The 18,555-nt window shown below is 40.3% G+C and overlaps 1 protein-coding gene across 1 annotated transcript; it reads left to right on the plus strand.

The window, feature by feature from the left end:
- Positions 1-5,195: 5,195 nt before the first annotated feature.
- LOC102715177 (histone-lysine N-methyltransferase SUVR5) lies at positions 5,196-18,259 on the plus strand. Its single transcript, XM_006647714.3, has 12 exons — positions 5,196-5,452; positions 6,490-7,442; positions 9,494-9,796; positions 9,878-9,988; positions 10,668-10,778; positions 12,237-14,975; positions 15,119-15,283; positions 16,697-16,813; positions 16,923-17,032; positions 17,395-17,532; positions 17,627-17,714; positions 17,787-18,259. The coding sequence occupies exons 2-12, from the start codon at positions 6,609-6,611 to the stop codon at positions 17,892-17,894; spliced, it is 4,824 nt and encodes a 1,607-aa protein (XP_006647777.1). The 5' UTR covers positions 5,196-5,452; positions 6,490-6,608; the 3' UTR covers positions 17,895-18,259.
- The last annotated feature ends 296 nt before the right edge of the window (positions 18,260-18,555 follow it).

Below are 18,555 nucleotides of genomic sequence, written 5' to 3' on the forward strand. Positions count from 1 at the left end.
GCAGCGAGGAGAGAGAGGGGGAAGGGTTAGGGGAGGACGAAAGCGTAATTAAAGAGCTCCGTATTTATTTACGTGTCGTGGCTCGTGACTCGACTGGGGCTCGGCTGCCTGTGTACGTACCAGTTCCATTATTAAGCATTTCTTAACCCATTCGTGGCTAATCACCTCGTTAATGATTAGATTAGTGCAAAATGAGCGAAGGAGATGACCGCCGCCTGATACGGGCAAGGGCAACATGGTCATTCCATGGCGCCAACGTGCGATGGTATTACCTAAACCTAAGTTTAACCATAACATTTGCTCAAGTTTAATACTCCTCCACCCCAATTGAATCATCTAAAATCTGTATACATACATCTAAAATAAAGTTTTTTTCTCATAGTAAAAAAAACAAACTACAGATGAAATAATAATACGGTGAGCAGCAGCGAACGGACGATCGATGTGTCAACAAACATCTCGGTGCTATTCAGTTCAGCGATGTGTTTTCTCGGTTGGGTTTGCAGGTCAGTTTCGCGGCTTGCTTGGGTCGGTGGGTGAGCTGAACCCGTCGCGGTGCTCGGCGAGGCGAACACGCTTGTCGCTGAGATTGGACGTCGCAACTGCTGGCAAGATAGATGATCATGATCTGCCGCATTTTCGAGCTCGCTCGCTCGCTGGTTGGTTTGTTTCTTCATCTAACGAAACGAATGGGAAAGTCACTCAGCAGCATACATTTATCGAGCGCATTAGTTTGTTCTAAGTAGCAGCAGTACGTTTTTGTGACTTGTGGAGGTGTTTACAGGTGCACTGCTGCCTTCTCATCACGATCGAGTTGCTTGGTTGGATGTTAGAACGCCAATGCTAATGTATCGTATATATCTTTTCGTTTCTGTTTATATATAAATTAAAAGTTAAAATTTTAATCTTATATTTTGAATAGATTTTAGGGTTCTCACCGTAGATTATTTCTCCGTCTTATCTTTTAGATAGCTGAGAATACATATATAATATTGATAAATTATTTTTTATTTAGAGATATATCGTTTGATTATTTTTCATAAAAAAAACTAAGCAATAGCCCCCCGTAACATGCTTTTTCACTGTGCAGTGCACGCTGCAGCTCATCTGGCAACTAATGCTGCTATACCTGAACAAGTCCCGATCCTTTGGTGTGAATATGATTGCAAGGTCTTTTTGGTCGAGTTGTTCTTGCCCCTTTTCTTTCTTTCTCTATATGTTTTATCCTTTTTCCTCTTAAAAGAGGAGATGAGTTTTTTGTCTTTGCTGTTCTGATTCCTGGTAATTAGCCGGGGCGGAAGAAGGGCAGCAGCAGTAGGCCAGAGTGGATGATTGGTTGGCAAAGACAGCGACGGAACGGCAGAAACGAAGGTTGCCATGTTGCAATTAACAAACAAACAAAGGCATCATCATCTACGCTGCAAATTGTGGGGGGCGCGTAGGAGGTAAAAGTTTACCGGACGCTTCACGGTAGGCGAGACTTGCTCGTCACCGGCCAGCCGGCCGGCCGGCCGGCGTGCCGGCGAGCTGAGCTATCTTATCCTTTTCTTGGCCGAGCTAGCCTTTTGACACAAACGGATGTATTCACCTGAACCACCTCGTGGTGACCGGCTTCGTGGTGACCGGTCAATTCTTCGATTAGTGCGTTTTTAATTGGTTGTGATTAAGCTATCGGCACGCTGTTGCTGGCGGCAGACAGCTTAATTAGGCGAGAGAGAGATGTATCCTCGTCTGTGGCCGTGGCAGCAGCAGCCGGCGCGGCGATTGTTTCGCATGCGCCGCTGGCTCGTGACACGGTCGGTTGTCGTGATGCCACCACAAACCCGCGTCGCCCTGAATTGTTTTCTCGCCGTTCACCGTACACCGGCTATAGATTAAGGTGATGAGAAAAATTTTGGGAGAATTGTCGCGTTAAATGTTTGATCGGATGTCGGAAGGGGTTTTCGGACACGAATGAAAAAACGAATTTCACGGCTAGCCTGGAAACCACGAGACGAATCTTTTGAGCCTAATTAATCCGTCATTAGCACATGTTGGTTACTGTAGCACTTATAGCCAATCATGGGCTAATTAGGCTCAAAAGATTCTTCTCAAGATTTGTTTCGTAGGTGTGCAATTAGTTTTTTGGTTCATCTATGTTTAATGATTTATTTAGATGTCCAAAAATTCGATAGGATGTTTTTGAAGAAAAATTTTAGGAACTAAACACGGCCTAAACCACGAGCGCTGCTCTAGGAAAACGAAACAATACGGTTCACTTCACGATCGTTAGCTGGGCAGTATCGCAGGGATCGGTTGGCCTGTACTTCCTGTGCAGGTTATCCCGCTTGAGCCATTGAGCGATATTCATCGTAGCTTGGCTGGTTTTTTTTTTTTTTGAAAGCTGATTAGCAGCAGGCGGGGAGGGGATCACGCCGTCCATCCATGTGCGGCGTGACCGGTGGAGCCGCGGGCGCAGAGAGCTGGGCTGGGCCACACGGCAACAAGGCCGGATCACAAGAAACCTGCCGCGACCCGGCGCCGCACCGTGCCGTCTTTTTCGTTTCGTCCGGCCCAAAACAAGCCGAGCTAACTCGAGGGGGAAAGATCCCGTTTAGGTCCTCGACTATGGGCCGGGTTTTATTGTTGTCCGCAATCATAAACTGGATATACAGCGTTCTTTAGGGTGTATTTGGTTGGCTGGATATGTTTGGATGAAAGATGATCGTCTATGTTTTTGATGTGTTTGATTCGTGAGCAAAACTGGATAGTGTGGCTTAGAAAGAGAATATTCTACGAAGGTGCTGAATAGGTGTATCTGGCCAAATTAGCTGGATGAGCTTATCCACCCTCGCTAATAGTGATCATTAGTGATTGTTTAGTGATAATTAGCTTGTTTTGTCATTAATAAGTAATTAACAAGTTTAAATTAGTGTTAATTAATGATGATATTTGTTAAATTATACTAATTACGATAAGATCTATGATGATTAATTTACATTATTATTTATTAGTAATTTAATATGCCTATCTCATCCATCTAACTAGATAAAAAATTAGATCATCTTATCCATCCAACCAAATATAAAACTAGATCATCATATCTTTAAAATACAGATGGTCATATTCCATTATAACTTGACCACCAACCAAACGCATCCTTAACCGTCAAAACCAACACAGATCAAGTTTCTTAGCGTTGTGAAGAGTGGATTTGTTATACGTAGTATCTTCGTGGAAGGTTGACCATGTATTTATCCTATATGGCGCTTTCACGTAATTACAGTTAGAGGAAAAAATTTAATGAGAACAATCGTTCCAAAAGATAAATAGTGTATGTGTCATCTCTCTTTCCTTTACCAAAAGATAAATAGTGTATGTGTCATCTCTCTTTCCTTTACTTGATGTAGGCCATCGATCTCACCGACATGGAGAGCATTGAAGGCCGGCGCCATTCAAAGGGCAATATGAAGCCTGATTCACTTATCTGTCTTAGCACATCGAAGGCCCCCAAATATGGTGCTTATGAAGTTGTTGAGCATGACCAACTGCCATTGGTCCACCTCCTAGTGAAAGATAGGATTGAAGAGATAATGGAGAAGGATGGGATAGAGAAGACCGTTGTCTTCAAGGACCTCAACAGAGGTGGATATCAGCGGAGAGCATGGGAGTTGGAACTAAACCTATTCAATTTGAGCCAACCCCTACTAGGCTAGTCCGGGTTGACCGACCATCCATTAAGCCAGCTGGTGCCTAGGTATTGAAACACAAAAGTCTGAGTAAGCCCTACCCATGAAAAAGCTTGATCCAACCCGAGAAAGGTTGAGGGTTTACAAAGTCCCAGGCTTTGTTTTCCTATGGATTGTTAGGGTCAGGCCTATATTTTTTGTTAGGCTTTTTCTAGAACAACCTAGCTCGGGTTTGGTCATGTCTAGTCAAAACCTTGGAGATCAATAGATGTGTAAACGTCGAAGACCCTCACTCTCCATGCATACACAATCACACTCCACTGCCGCTACAAGGTCCCAAGGTAACTACCATAGTCGTTGCAAGCTCTCCAAGTTAGATCACCACTACCGCTACAAACTCAAGCTCCCTGGATAAATATAGAAGTGGCCAAGATCCTATGGGGATCAGCTCTGGCCACATCTTAATGGAAGACATCACCGTTGAATAAGGGCTACTCATCACTGTGTGGGCGATAGTGCTCATCGAGGAGGGGTAGTTGCTGGCCACTAGCACCGTCTCATAATTCCTCAGTGTCGTTGTGGGCTTCCTAGTCGTAAGAGTAGGGGAGATAGAGAGGAGAGAAAATGGAGAGAGAGGGATACGTGGGATAACATGCATGCCTTATATTTTTTATGTTTTGTTTCCAAGTAGCTTATACACGACGCTCAATATTATTTTATTTTATTTATTCTTGACTGAAATATCATGTAGACGTCGTATAGATACCACATTAGCTAAAATGTGGGCTCAACATGTCACATAAGCACCATGCTAGCTAAAATCATCTATAAGGGCAGTCCCAATGATGTATTAATGGTGGTTTATATCCTTATTAAATAGCTTGCCACATAAGCAAAATGATGATATGACAACGTAATTAATGAAGAAATGGAGGAAAAAACTAAAAAATGGTTTCCTCGTGAAGAAACCAAGTCTTCTCTTCACCCAATACACCAAAAAACTATGAATTCACCATTGCGAAGAAATTACTAGTTTCTAGGGGCACGTGTCATGCTTACCATTGGTAGAAGAATATAGAGTTAGGAGAGAGAAATAGAAAACAATTATTACTCGAAAATATCTCTATTATGAACAATAGTTTTTACAGATGATTTTTTATACTATCATAACCATGTCAGTTGACTGCCTTAATAATCCCGAGAAACTTCATTTGCACCGGTTACGGGCTGTACCTTTTTCTTTTTGCGAGTGAGGAATGCGATTGCAGCCCTACCTATATTCGAGGGACGAAAAATGAACTTTTTCTCATGAACTCGAGGGGATGGCAACACGGCCCGTACCATTGTGTGCCCCCGCACGCTGCGCCCGGATCGCGGCCCGGGGCCGGCTAACCCGGTGAAAATTTCTAACTCCCCCCGTTAATTTCCTTTTCCACCATTTCCGTTTACTGCGCGGAATCGCGCACGCTGCCTGCCCACCTCCTCCCCCCCCCCCCCCCCCCCCTCACGTCGCAGGGCCAGGGCCAAGGCCGCAAACCCTTCTTCCTCCACCGCCACCGCCCACTCCCCCTCCTCCTCCTCTCCCGGGCACCGCGCGGCCGCCTGGGTTCTCCGCTCGACGCCGTACCCTCCCGGCCTCCACCGTGGACACCCCCCCTCCTCGGCGTGCGCCTCCGTCGGCCGCGTCGCCCCTGCGCGCCCCAACGCCGACCGCGGCCTGCTGCGCCCGCCGCCACCGTAGCCCGCTGCTTATGCGGTGCCTCGCCTCAACGGAGCTTGAATGAGTAAATCTCTCGCTTCTCCTATCGTGCCTTAAGGATCGGTTAGGTTCCGCGTTGGTTCGGGGGTTTGTGTTTCTGGGCGTCCAAATACATTTAGGGATCTTAGTTTCATCAGCCAAGCGCCAGGAAACTGTGGCTGTGGTAGTGCAGGTCGTACGGGCACTTGAATTGTCAGTGTATTTTTCTCCACCACGAGAGGCTGCCTACGAATTGAAACAAGCCGTTAGGGTTTTGATGAGCTAGATAGTTAATGCTCCCGACCCACCCCTACAACAATGGCTGCGCACTTGCACCAACTTTACACGTTTAACCGTCTCCTCACATTTCCGATGTGATTTTGCTACGCCTGTTTCGTGCAAATTAGGGGAGTAGGGTTTCATCCCAAGCTTTATTTCCTCTGTTAAGTTCAAAATGTGGTGTTATGGTTCACTTTCTGTTCCACTTTCCAAAGGAATGTTCCATATCTTTGTATTAGTCTTAACTATTAATGCATTATATTGTTGAATATATTCCTGGATACCTTTTCCATTGTATGATATATACTATATATTGCAAACAATTGCAGTTCTACTTGTTATGATGTTGTACCTTCCACTAATTGTTCAGTGCAAACTCTTAATGTTTTATGGATTCTAAGAAATTAGGATGAGAAACAAAAAGAAATAAAGATACCTATGCGTATATAATACATTGAGCAAAATACATTGAGCAATCAACAAATTCATATTTCCCTAAATATTATCCTTAATGACAAGGTGAAATTCCTTATTTGCCATCGGAAAATTTCTCAGCCTCTTATATGCCATTGGCCAACCCTTGTTTTGCTGACATGTGGAGTGATGGCATCTAAGAGAGATCTGTGGATTTTGTAGTGACATGCAATATTATTTCCTTTAATTATTGCACCATCTTTGGCATTTCTGTTTAAACTGTAGGTCTGGTTTGATCTGTTCAGGTTTGTTTTTGTTTTTTTGTTGTCCCACACTCAAATTCTCTCATGCAATGTTCTACTCACTCTAAAGAACAGCTTTTATTTCTAGGTGTTGAATAAGTCACCAGTGTTTATGGACTTCAAACCGGCAGGAGATTATTCTTTCAGTGCTCACACTAGTCCTGCTGTATTTCACAGTGGATTGACAGATCATAACTTACCAAAGAAATGCTGATGGACCCTCCTGTTATGCAAGTAGATTGCCAATTACAGAATGATTTGGAGAAAACATCACCTATCACCTATGATGTGACACATGCCTTGTCACACGATGATCATGGGTGGCAATGTTCTGATGCTCATCCTGCGAGTGATACAGTTAGCTGCAAACCTGTTGAAGTTAACAACTGTTCTCGAACGAGCATATGTGAGAACCTGGATGTTTTTTCTGAAAAGTCTCCTGTTAATTTCTCAGGTTTACCTCAGGAGATGAATGCCAGCCCCCTAAAAGAGTTGAATGGCTCTGATGCATACTCTAATGATGTTAGATTTCAGTTGAGCCTAAGCACTGAAAATAGTACCCCCCAAAGCACATCTGTTGACGTCGATCAAAAGTTTGTTAGTAAGCAGGAAACACCTCATTATCGGGAAGAGATGCATCCACCTGCCACTATGTTGACTGTACATAAGCCATGCCAGTCCGATGGAGATGCCTATCTGTCTCGAGACAAGAACATTACTGAAGAACAAGTCAAAGGGGACAAGGAAGTTGGATTTGATATGATAAGTAATAAAGCTGAAATTGATACGTTAAAAGCTCATGCAGTCCAGAAAGAATTGCAGTGCACACTTCAAGATCTGTCAGAAATAGCTTGCAGCATTGATCCAGTACACAAAATATCTTCTCCGCACGAAGAGAACGAGACATCTGTCTCACCTAAGAACAACATGGATCAGCATGTTCATAATAACAACAATTGTAATGGCACTCATTATAAGGTTGGTCATTTGAACACAGGAAATGTTGGTGCAGAAGATCAGACTGTTGCACTTTGGGTTAAGGTACGATTTGCTTATTTTTAACTACATGAATATGGCTGTGAATAACTGATTATCTAGATTTACTTGTGCAACTAATAAGAAGTCAAGAACAACATGTGTGGGGTGCTATGAAGTTTCTAATTTTCTTCAAAACTAGATTGTACCCCCTGGACTCCCATGAGTTGCAATAGGTATAACATAAATTTTTTGCTATGTTATTAATTTGTGTATCTATTTATTTTTTAAAATTTCAAGAGCCATTGTTATTAAGTTGTGCGACTAGTCACAACCAGTCAATTGGTTTACCAGGAAACATGGCTTGAGGGTCACAAGCCCACAATTCGATTTAGCTGCAAAAGATGCAGCAGAGCAAGGCAGCAACAATGACCCACCTGTGATCATATTTGGTCTAGATTAGGAGGCCTGGCCCATCGAGCCCTTATTATGGAGTTCAAGGGAGATGGGGCGAGCTGTTAGGTTTACTCCCCCATATATGGCCAGCTGCCAGCAACCAGACGCTAGTCTGAGAAGGTTGAGAGGTAGCTGCGCAGGGCTGCGACGGTGATGACACAGGGTCCTCCCTTCTCCTCCATTAATTTATTTCTCTATTCCTGTATTACTCTATTTTGCTCTCGTGCTCATAGATCAGGGGCAGCAGCTAGTAGCAGTGAGCCAGTGAACGAGTTGTACAGGCAACCCAAATAGGAGGGAATGTAGCAATAATCTAATAGACGGTGCTCTTCAACTAATTGCAACTAGTTCGCAAGTCGATAGAAAGACAACCTGACTCGACTTAGCTTTACAACTTGACAACCCTGTTAAGAGCAGATACAACGTTAGTTCAAAGCTAAATTACTACTCTCCCTTTCCAAAATATAAGGACTTCTAGGATTCAAATCTTATTCCATAATATAAGGATTTCTAGGATTCAAATCTTATTCCACAATATAGTACTACTTGTCCCATCAATCATTTCCCATTTAAATTTTTCCCCATCTTACCCCCACCTACCCTCCATCTCCATTCACACCACATTTAGTGAGGGACTGAGGGCCACCCTTTGTCTTTTCTCCTTAACCTTAATCTCTGCTAAACAACATAAAATGCTTATATTTTGGAATGGATGGAGTATTTCCAAACCCAAGCCCTTTGTTTCAATATTTTTCTTAATTATATTAGGAAATGTTCAATGATTGGATTGGATGATGTGATTGGTCCAAGGGGTATGTTAACTTGGTGATATTGCGCAACATAGAAGCTAGGTTTCTATTCAGCTTTGTATTAGAGAAGGATATAATCCTAGTTTTAGTTGCAGCCAATATTAACTGTTTAATGTCCAAATGAAGCCTTGGAGCGCCCAAGTCTTGTAATCTTCTGAAACTTAAATTATTTTCTGAATACAGTAGCATTCATTTTATACATGATTTAACTGAATTAGCAGGCCTGGGTATAACTGAGCTAGTCTGTAGAGATAAGGATGTCACTAGAGGTTTGTTTAGTTTTAGACTTGTAATTGTTACTCCTGGAAAAAAAAGGATGTTGAATGCTTGAGATTCGAGCTAGCTATAATTTTCTTATTTCACGGGCCATTCCTACTAGATACTTTGTCTTCCAAGTCTAGGCATGTCTTGTCCTTGCATAGTTTCCGTAGCTTGATCTCTCTCTGTGTGTGTGTGTGTGTGTGTGTGTGTGTGTTCTACAAAAACATATATCCATTTTATGTATGACTTGGACTAAGTTCTGAGGTAAATGAGTTGTGATTTGATTTTTACTGAAAGAAAAATACTCGAAATTTACTATATTTATTTCTTTATTTGACTCATTTAAATCACTGTACTGAGGTTCACAACCAAGTTTCTGCAATTTAAATGACTGTATTTGAACTGCATATAGGCGTAAAAACTTGAATATCATTTACTTTTAAAACAAAGGGGATTCTGTGATCACTGAGCTGTTCTGAAGATTGGCATTCACATATTCCTAATATTTCTAATTATTTGCATGCTGATTTCTCTCGTTGTGATTAGTAGTCCCTCTCTGAACTGTCATTTTACCGTTTTGTTTGAAAATAGTGGAGAGGAAAATGGCAAACTGGAATTCAATGCTTTAGAGTGGACTGCCCTTTATCTACTCTAAAGGCAAAACCAACACATGGCAGGAAGAGCTATATCATTGTTTTCTTTCCCCGTACAAGAACTTATTCTTGGGTTGACATGCTACTTGTCCGTCCAATTAATGAATATCCTCTGCCACTCGTTAATGGCACTCATCGCAAGTGGCGAAAGCTAGTGAAGGATTTGAGTGTTCCTCGACGATTCATCATGCAGAAACTTGCTATTTCCATGCTAAATTTTAGTGACGAGCTTCATACAGAGGTCTGCTATTTCTTCTATGAATTATTAGTATCCCTGTAGCATCAATGATTGTTTTTTAATAGACTTTCTTATGTTGAATAGGCTATTGTTGAGAATGCTCGGACGGCCACGATTTGGAAGGAATTTGCTCGGGAAGCATCTTGCTGTAGAGATTATACTGATCTTGGGAAGATGCTCGTCAAACTTCAGAATGTACATCCAAGGACTTAATTTTTTTTAGATATTGCATGGAACCTCCTGTCAATTTTCTCATAGCAATTATCTCTTTTGTTCTTTTGATGCTCTGTTTTTTGGATGCTAATAGCTGGTCATCGTCTTTTGTCAATTTGCTCACTGTGTTATGAAGGATATCCTTGATTCCTTTCTGGCTGCAATATATCCCTTTATCACCGATGTTCATCCTGGATAGACCTAAGTTAATTTGTACCCTTTCTTTTGAAATTTGATCAAGTATGTATCATGAAATTTTAAGATGTAACCTTTTCACACAATTCCTAATAAGAATTATTTTGCAACATTGATATGAAAAAATAAATCATTATCATAAGCAGTTAATTGGGAGGTTGTTCAATGCCAAAGAATACACCTGATGATAATTATCTTGACATTTATCTATATTTCTTAAGGTGGTCAAGATGTTGGGGAAAAATGGAAATTGTTTGTATGTCTTGAGGTTGAAAGATATCTTATTAATGAGACTGAGGTCAAATATTATAAAAAATGTTTCTGGGCAGTATTATGTTCATTAGATCATCTGCTTCACCAAATTTATGTTATCTAGGTATTACACAAATAAGATAAATGTTTGATTCTGCTATAACCTCTTCCAGTTGTTTCTTGGCATTGGTTCACCTTAGCTATTTATTTTCAGATGATTCTTCCAGACTACACAAGCTGTCATTGGCTGCAAGATTCTTTTGACTTGTGGAGCCAAAAGTGCAACGATGCTCATGATGCTGAGACCGTTGAAATCCTTACTGAGGTAATATGAATTTCTGTTCTCGTTTAGGTTTTATCATATTTTTACCAAGAACCTTGATTTTGTTTGTATGAGTTGTTTCTGCTAGTTAATTTTGTTTAACTGTTAACTGTTCCTTTTCTATTATGTAGTTTTTGGTTGTGACTAAATTGCATGCTAGCACATCTGAAGTAATGTGGCTTCATGTCCATTCTCTTTTTCAGCATGAACTGAAATGTCATGATACTTTTCATATGCAAACATGGGTAATGTTGACTTAATTATTGAGTCTCACGTTGTTAAGCTTTTATAATCTTGATGGGCTGTATAAATGTTGACCACAGTAAGTCATAATATTTCCTCTTGATGTGCACTGCAAGTTCACTTTCTTGTCTCACAAATCACAATACAGGCTGCTTCTGTGGCTTGTAGTTACCTTTTCCCTTGTGTTCACCTGAAATGCCTAATAATATTTGACATTGGGAGTACTAATCTTAATACTCCCAAGGCCAAATAATTTTGACTGGAGGGAGTACTTTATAGTTTTTGTGCATGCAGCTGCTGTTTGAGATCCTAGCCGAATTTCTGTTTCTATGATCATTAGTTTGGTTTGCTAATTCTTTTTTACCCTGTTCTTGATTTAGCGGATGAAATAGTATTCAGGTGGCATGAAATAGACTTCTAATTTGGTGTGCGGTTTTCTTGTCTAAGATAAAAGTTTATTTCCATACACATTGAACTTGAAGACTTCAATCCACGGTCTTGAGATCATATGGATATTGGTCCGTTTGGATTACTAAGCTATTGACTAAGTTGTTGTCATTTGAAAAGTTGTTCCAAAGCATCGTCTCTTGGGGCATCATAACACTCATGGTAAAAGCAAGTGAATCTCCTGTGCCCAATAGGAGATGATAAGTTGTTTAGTTCATTGTAGAAATTTCACCTTGTAATATCGTTTGACTTTCTTAAAACAAACTATACCCGTGTTGCTTTATACTTATGAAGGGCCTCTTCGTTTCAAAGGATTTTTACAGGAAAACTGGAGAAATTGAACTGTTTCCTTTGAAATTCCTGTGAAACGAAGAGGCCCGAAATAATATACTCCCTCCAGTTCCATAATTCATGTCCTTTTAGATAAGGGTGTGGCCAAACTTTTAAAACCTTGACTATTAATAAATTTAAAATATTTAGTTTGAAAGCACTAAGACAACATGTTTAGATGAGTCATAAAGAGTACTTAAATAAAACTAAACATTTATGTATTTATTTTATATATTTTAATAGAAAATCACAGTTAAAAATAGATTTAGAATACCGTGTTGTTGTCCAAAATGACAAGAATTATCAAACTGGAGGGGGTATGGAGTAATGGAAATGATCTGCACTAGATCTGCTTTACTATTTGATTATTCCCTTGATGGGCTGCTGTTTCTTGCACTGTTTAGATCTTGGCCAACCCTGCTAAAGATCATTTTTACACAGGAACTTAGGCAAGCTGTTCTTTGGGACAAGGTTGATGAATTGTGGAATGCACCAATGCAGCCTGAATTAGTCCCCGAGTGGAAAACCTGGAAACAAGAAGTCATGAAGCAGTTCTTTTCATCTCATCCATTTGGCAATGCTGGCACCTTTGAACAAAACAATTGTTATGATGATACAGGTATGGATCAACAAGCTTGTATAAAACATCCCAAACTCGAAGTCCGCAGAGGAGAGGCACATTTTTCACAAGAAGATGCTAACCTCAACACATTAAGCGAGGACCCAAACAAAAGTAACCTCCCCAGTAGCTCCATCGTTCGTGAAGCTTTAGGACCTTTAGAATCAAGAGATCAGAATAACACTGCTTCCTTCCCCAGTACTTCTGGTGTCCAGGACATTGGAGAATCAAACAGTGCTTTACAGAATGTCAGGCATGAGTTAGATTCATTCAAGAGCTCTCGGCAGTGTTCTGCATATATAGAAGCGAAGGGAAGACAATGTGGTAGGTGGGCAAATGATGGCGATATTTACTGTTGTGTGCATCAAAGTATGCATTTTGCTGACCATTCGTCTAGGGAAGAGAAGTCACCTAATGTTGAAACTCCACTGTGTGGTGGAATGACTAATCTTGGTAGAAAATGCAAGCATCGAGCCCAGCATGGTTCTATTTTTTGTAAAAAACACCGCTTCCAAACAAATCCAGATGCAATGAGCTCAGATAGTTTGTTAAGTTCATCTGAGGGCCGTAAGTGTGAAGAGTTGCAGAAAGGCATGGAGAAGATGTCTTCCTCAAATGCAACTTGTAGTGTAGGCTCAGAGCGAGCAAATAATTTCCAGGTTGCTGTGCACATGAAAGTTACCCCAACCATGGCTGTGGAGATATCTGGTGATAAAGCTCATGTGTCAGAGAACACTGATCTTTTCTACCCTGCGTCAACTTCCATGGAAAACTCTAACTTAGATACTTCCATTTGCATTGGAATACGCTCTCATGACAATACTGTTGACTGCCAGAATTATGCTGTACGGCATACACTTTACTGTGAGAGGCACATACCAAAGTTCCTTAAACGTGCCAGGAACGGAAAGAGTCGACTCATCTCTAAAGATGTCTTTATCAACCTATTGAAGTGTTGCACGTCAAGGGAAGAAAAGATGTACTTACATCAAGCATGTGAGTCTCTTTATTGGTTCTTGAGAAGTAATCTTTCTCAGCAACGCTCAGGTCTTGGTAGTGACCATATGCCCCAGATATTAGCTGAAGTGTCAGAAAACCCTAATGTTGGAGACTTTTTGTTAAAATTGATCTCTAGTGAGAAAGAAAAGCTTACACATGTTTGGGGCTTTGGTACAGATAGCTCTAATCAAATGTATTCTGAAAACCAAGAGGGATCAGTGATGGTGTTACATGAAGATGGACCACATCCTTCATCTGGCCTGAAGTGCAAAATATGTTCTCAGGTGTTCTCTGATGATCAAGGACTTGGGTTACACTGGACAGAGGTTCACAAAAAAGAAGTACGGTGGCTTTTCAGAGGCTATTCTTGTGCTGTATGCATGGACTCGTTTACCAACAGAAGAGTTCTTGAAAGACATGTGCAGGAAAAACATGGTGCTCAATATCTCCAATATTCGATATTCTTACGTTGTGTGTCGTGCGACAGAAAATTTTTGAACACAGATCTTTTATGGCAGCATGTTGTTTCAGATCATTCTCGAGATTTAAGCCTTCTGGATCATGTCCCGCGGCGACCTAGGGCTCAATCCATCAAAATAACTGAAAGGGCAAGTGATGGGCTCCTTTATGATAACCATAACCTGGGGAATGACGATGATACACAGAAGTTCACCTGTGGATTATGTGGGTTGATATTTGATCTTTTGCCAGATCTTGGGCGCCACCATCAGGTTGCTCATAGTAACTCAGGTTCAGTCAGTGACATCCCTTCAGGACGTGAGAAGTATCAATTTAATCGTGGTCGACACTATTATTCTTCCTTCAAGAAGAGTTTGCGACCATCTGGCACATTGAAGAAGAGGACTAGTTCTGGAATTGAGAAACATTTTAAGGCTCAAAGCTTGGAGCTACCTATGGATACATCACAGATTGTGGAATCCGAGACAACACCCCTTGGTAGGTTACTGGATTTCCAATGCTCAGACGTGGCATTGGCTTTATTTTCAAAAATTCAAAAGACAAGACCCCAACCAAGCAACCATGATATTCTGTCTATTGCCCGTTCTATTTGCTGTAAGACAAGTCTTCGTGCAGCATTGGAAGCTAAATACGGAATCTTGCCTGATAATATATTTGTGAAAGCTGCAAAGCTTTGTAGTGATGTTGGCATCCAAATTGATTGGCATCAAGAAGAATACTTTTGCCCTAAAGGTTGCAAGTCTAAGTCTAATTCTAATGCCTTGCTCCCTTTACAGCCTACCCAAGTTGATTTTGTGATGAATCCTCCAAATAGTGATGAGATATGGAGCATGGATGAATATCACTATGTTCTTGATTCAGAACACTTTGGTTGGAAGCTTAAGAATGAGAGGGTTGTTGTTTGTGAAGATGTTAGCTTTGGCAGGGAGAAAGTTCCAGTTGTCTGTGTCATTGATGTAGACGCAAAAGAATTTCTACATATGAAACCTGGAGATTTTTTGCAGCATGAAAACCCTCTGCCTTGGCAAGGTTTCCACTATATAACAAAACGTTTGATGGATTCATCTCTTGTTGATTCAGAGGTATTTTCTGGATTTTTCTTTTATGATGGACAGAGACTTTACATGTTAACTGAACAAAAGAATCCAAGACTAATTTCCTTGATTTTTATATCTTGTATTTTTTCCCCTGCAAATCAGTCTTCTAATAAGTTGCTTACCTGCAGAACTCTATGACTGGGTGTGCTTGTTCTCATGCCCATTGCACTCCTGAGAACTGTGATCATGTGAACCTCTTTGACAGTATCTATGATGAGAACCTAGTGGATCTCCGTGGTCAACCCATGCGTGGTAGATTTGCATATGATGAAAATGACAAAGTTGTTTTGCAGGTAATAATTGCTGTTACTGACGTATGTTTTTACTTATGTAAGTTTTTGACATGTCTGCTGGCATTTGGAACATTGGAAAATATGAAAAACTGCCATTAGTCTCTCCTGAAGAATACATGTAGCTTGTGGGTTTCAACATTTGTTGACCAAACACCCTACTAAATGATCCCTTGTCTATTTTTCTCCACAAGTGAGATGTGGATGAGGTATTAAATAATAGCAAAATGAGAAACTGCGCTTTGGAAAAGTAGCGTTTTTTGTGAATGGAGCAGTGGCTGTGCTTAGTTGTGATATCCAAAACAATTTTGGATTTTGAAGCTTGACTTTCAAGAATAAATTTTATGTTAATTTTTTACTTGTCATCTGAGCAACCATGAACACAGAGCTGGGCAATGAAATTAATCCTACTCAAAGCATAAATTTTAAAATCACCTTTGGATAATCCGAAGCACAAACAAGCACAATCATTTCTCTGGTCACTGATACCATGGTATCTGTGACTAGCTGGTTATATAACTTCATTTTTTAATGATGCAAACACATTACATTTTTTCTCAATAAGTTTGCCATCTTAACTTGAAATATGATTCAATAAATGTCTAACGATTTTGTGTTGCCAACTCCCTGAGCTTAATATCATTTCCATCTATATGTTTTCTAGGAAGTCCTTATCCACTATGATGTTCATGTATGTAGTGTAATCTGACCAATTTTAATTATTAAAGCAACCTCTGAGTCTCATGGCGGTGTCAAAAGCCTTATGTTACTGTTCACCCTTCTCCTTGCTTCTTGAGAGCAATGGAAATAATGTCAGACAGGTTCTTTTACTGTCACTAGTTAAATACCCATGCTTTACTACGGATTTTATGATGTGTTATCAAATTTTCTTATATGAAATAGTCACCTTAATTTGAATTTATATGTAGATATTAATCTATATTTAACTGGTTTTTAATATTTGAGGGCTAAATTGTAAAACTGTAGTGAGGGTAGGTGGTGGTGGCAATGAAGGTGGCAGATTCACTGCGACCACCACTACTACTTTTTATAGGAGTATAGATTTACAGGCTCCTCATTCATGGTGACATTATCTCATACATCAGTTTCATCTCAAACAAACCTCTATTTCGTTATGAGTTGACCGGTTACAATATTACATCCATGGTGGCATTATCTTGTTCATCTTTTGTGGTGGATTGACCAATTCCAATAATAATTAATTACGAGTAGAGAGCAAGCCTTTTGCCAATGTCAAAAGGGATGTGCCTGGGCTATTGATTTGGTCTCATTGATGTTGATTTGTTCTGCAGGTCTGCAGATAATGTCCGAATGAGTATTTGAGTTAAACCTTTTGTTTGATCTCGCTTCAAAGATAACCATTGTCTAATTTGATGTGTCTTGTCAAATCTGCAGGAAGGGTATCCTATTTACGAGTGCAATTCATCATGCACCTGTGATGCCTCCTGTCAGAATAAGGTACTGCAGAGAGGACTTCTGGTTAAGTTGGAAATCTTCAGAACCGAGAATAGGGTGAGATACTGTCTACTGGGTTTTTTGTTTCCTGAGCGCTGTTCGAAACCTTTGCCATCAAGATTAAACCTGTTTGCAAGTGATGTTTTTATTTTGTCAAATGCTGTAGGGTTGGGCTGTTAGAGCTGCAGAACCTATTCCACAGGGCACTTTTGTGTGTGAATATATTGGAGAGGTTTTGAAGGTGAAGGATGATGGTGCCATAAGAAATGTAGAAAGGTTTGATGATTATCTTGTGCAATTATTTAATTAAAACTAGCAATTTATTGGATTTTTTCCGGTGCATTCGGTGTAAGCTTCATTGAATTGTCCTGGCCATTATGATGCCCATTCTCTGAGGCTTGAACAGTAATTGCCTGCCTAAATGCCCAACATTTCTGAGTGAATCTCTGATTTTGGTTGACTTGGGATTTGAATGACCATATTCACCTTTTTCCTTGCCATACATATGCTGTTATATTTTCATCCAATGCAAATTCTGGCCTCATGATGTTTTTTTCCTATAATCTGAACTTTTAGGATATTATTATTTTTGGAGTAATTTATGCTTAGAAACTGATAAAATAATTATTGGATATCAGGGAGGCAAAAGGTGGTAGCAGCTACTTGTTTGAAATCACTTCTCAGGTTGACAGGGAAAGAGTTCGAATTACAGGGACTACTGCATACGTGATTGATGCCACAAGATGTGGCAATGTGTCCCGCTTTATTAATCATAGGTAATTGGACTATTTTATGTATTTTATTACTGAGGAACATCTTACCATTGGATAAAATTGTTCTGGAACCAATGCTTTCGTCCACTTATTTCAGCTGTTCCCCAAATCTCAGTACGCGTTTAGTTTTGGTGGAGAGTAAAGACTGTCAGCTTGCTCATGTTGGTTTGTTTGCAAACCAGGATGTAAGAATTTTTAATAACATCTTCCTACATCATTGTATGTACCTTGCTAATTTTTGTTTCACTGTTGTCCAGATCCCAGTGGGAGAAGAGTTGGCCTATGACTATCGACAAAAAATGCTACCTGGTGATGGTTGCCCCTGCCATTGTGGTGCTCAGAATTGCCGAGGGCGTGTGCATTGAATTTGCAGGATGGCAGAAAATGACAAGGGAGCAGTCCGTTACTTATTATATCTCCAGATATTCCTACAATGGCGTCGCTTAGCAATGAATAGCAGTTTTTTTTCTAGAGCAACAATGCAGTGCTAGGATCTAATTCTCCATGCCATCATTAGGAATTATCATATAGGTCTCTCAACAGTTATTAGGCACACCATACAATTAATTTTAGTCGTGGCACACATGCTTAACTGATCATTTGTTAGGAGCAACCTGAAATGAAAGCAGTTCAGGCTGTATTGTTTGTAGACCAGAAGTGAAGTGTCATTGTAAAATACCTTCATTCAATTTTTACTGCTCATAAGCGCCATCGTCCAAGTTGAACCAAAGTGGTCTGTGTGGCGGTGCCTGTTTTCAGGGTGTTGTAGGAATTTGTTCATGCATTTTGTTATGGAAATACCAAAAAAAAAAAGGAAAAGAAAAGGAAAAACTGCTAAGGGTATACCGGAGAAATGAATGCGGTATTTTGTCTTCAAAATCGAATTTGTGATGATTTGAGTAGTCTTTTAAGAGGCTGCGCACGAGAGGACGTACGACGTGGGGAGAATTTAGGGCCCTCACAGGAATGAAAAAACAGAGGGAAAACAGAAGAATAGGAAAAACATAAGATTCTGACAGAAATATA

The sequence above is a fragment of the Oryza brachyantha genome, chromosome 2, assembly GCF_000231095.2.
Source record: "Oryza brachyantha chromosome 2, ObraRS2, whole genome shotgun sequence".
In the NCBI taxonomy this organism is placed as follows: Eukaryota; Viridiplantae; Streptophyta; class Magnoliopsida; order Poales; family Poaceae; genus Oryza; species Oryza brachyantha.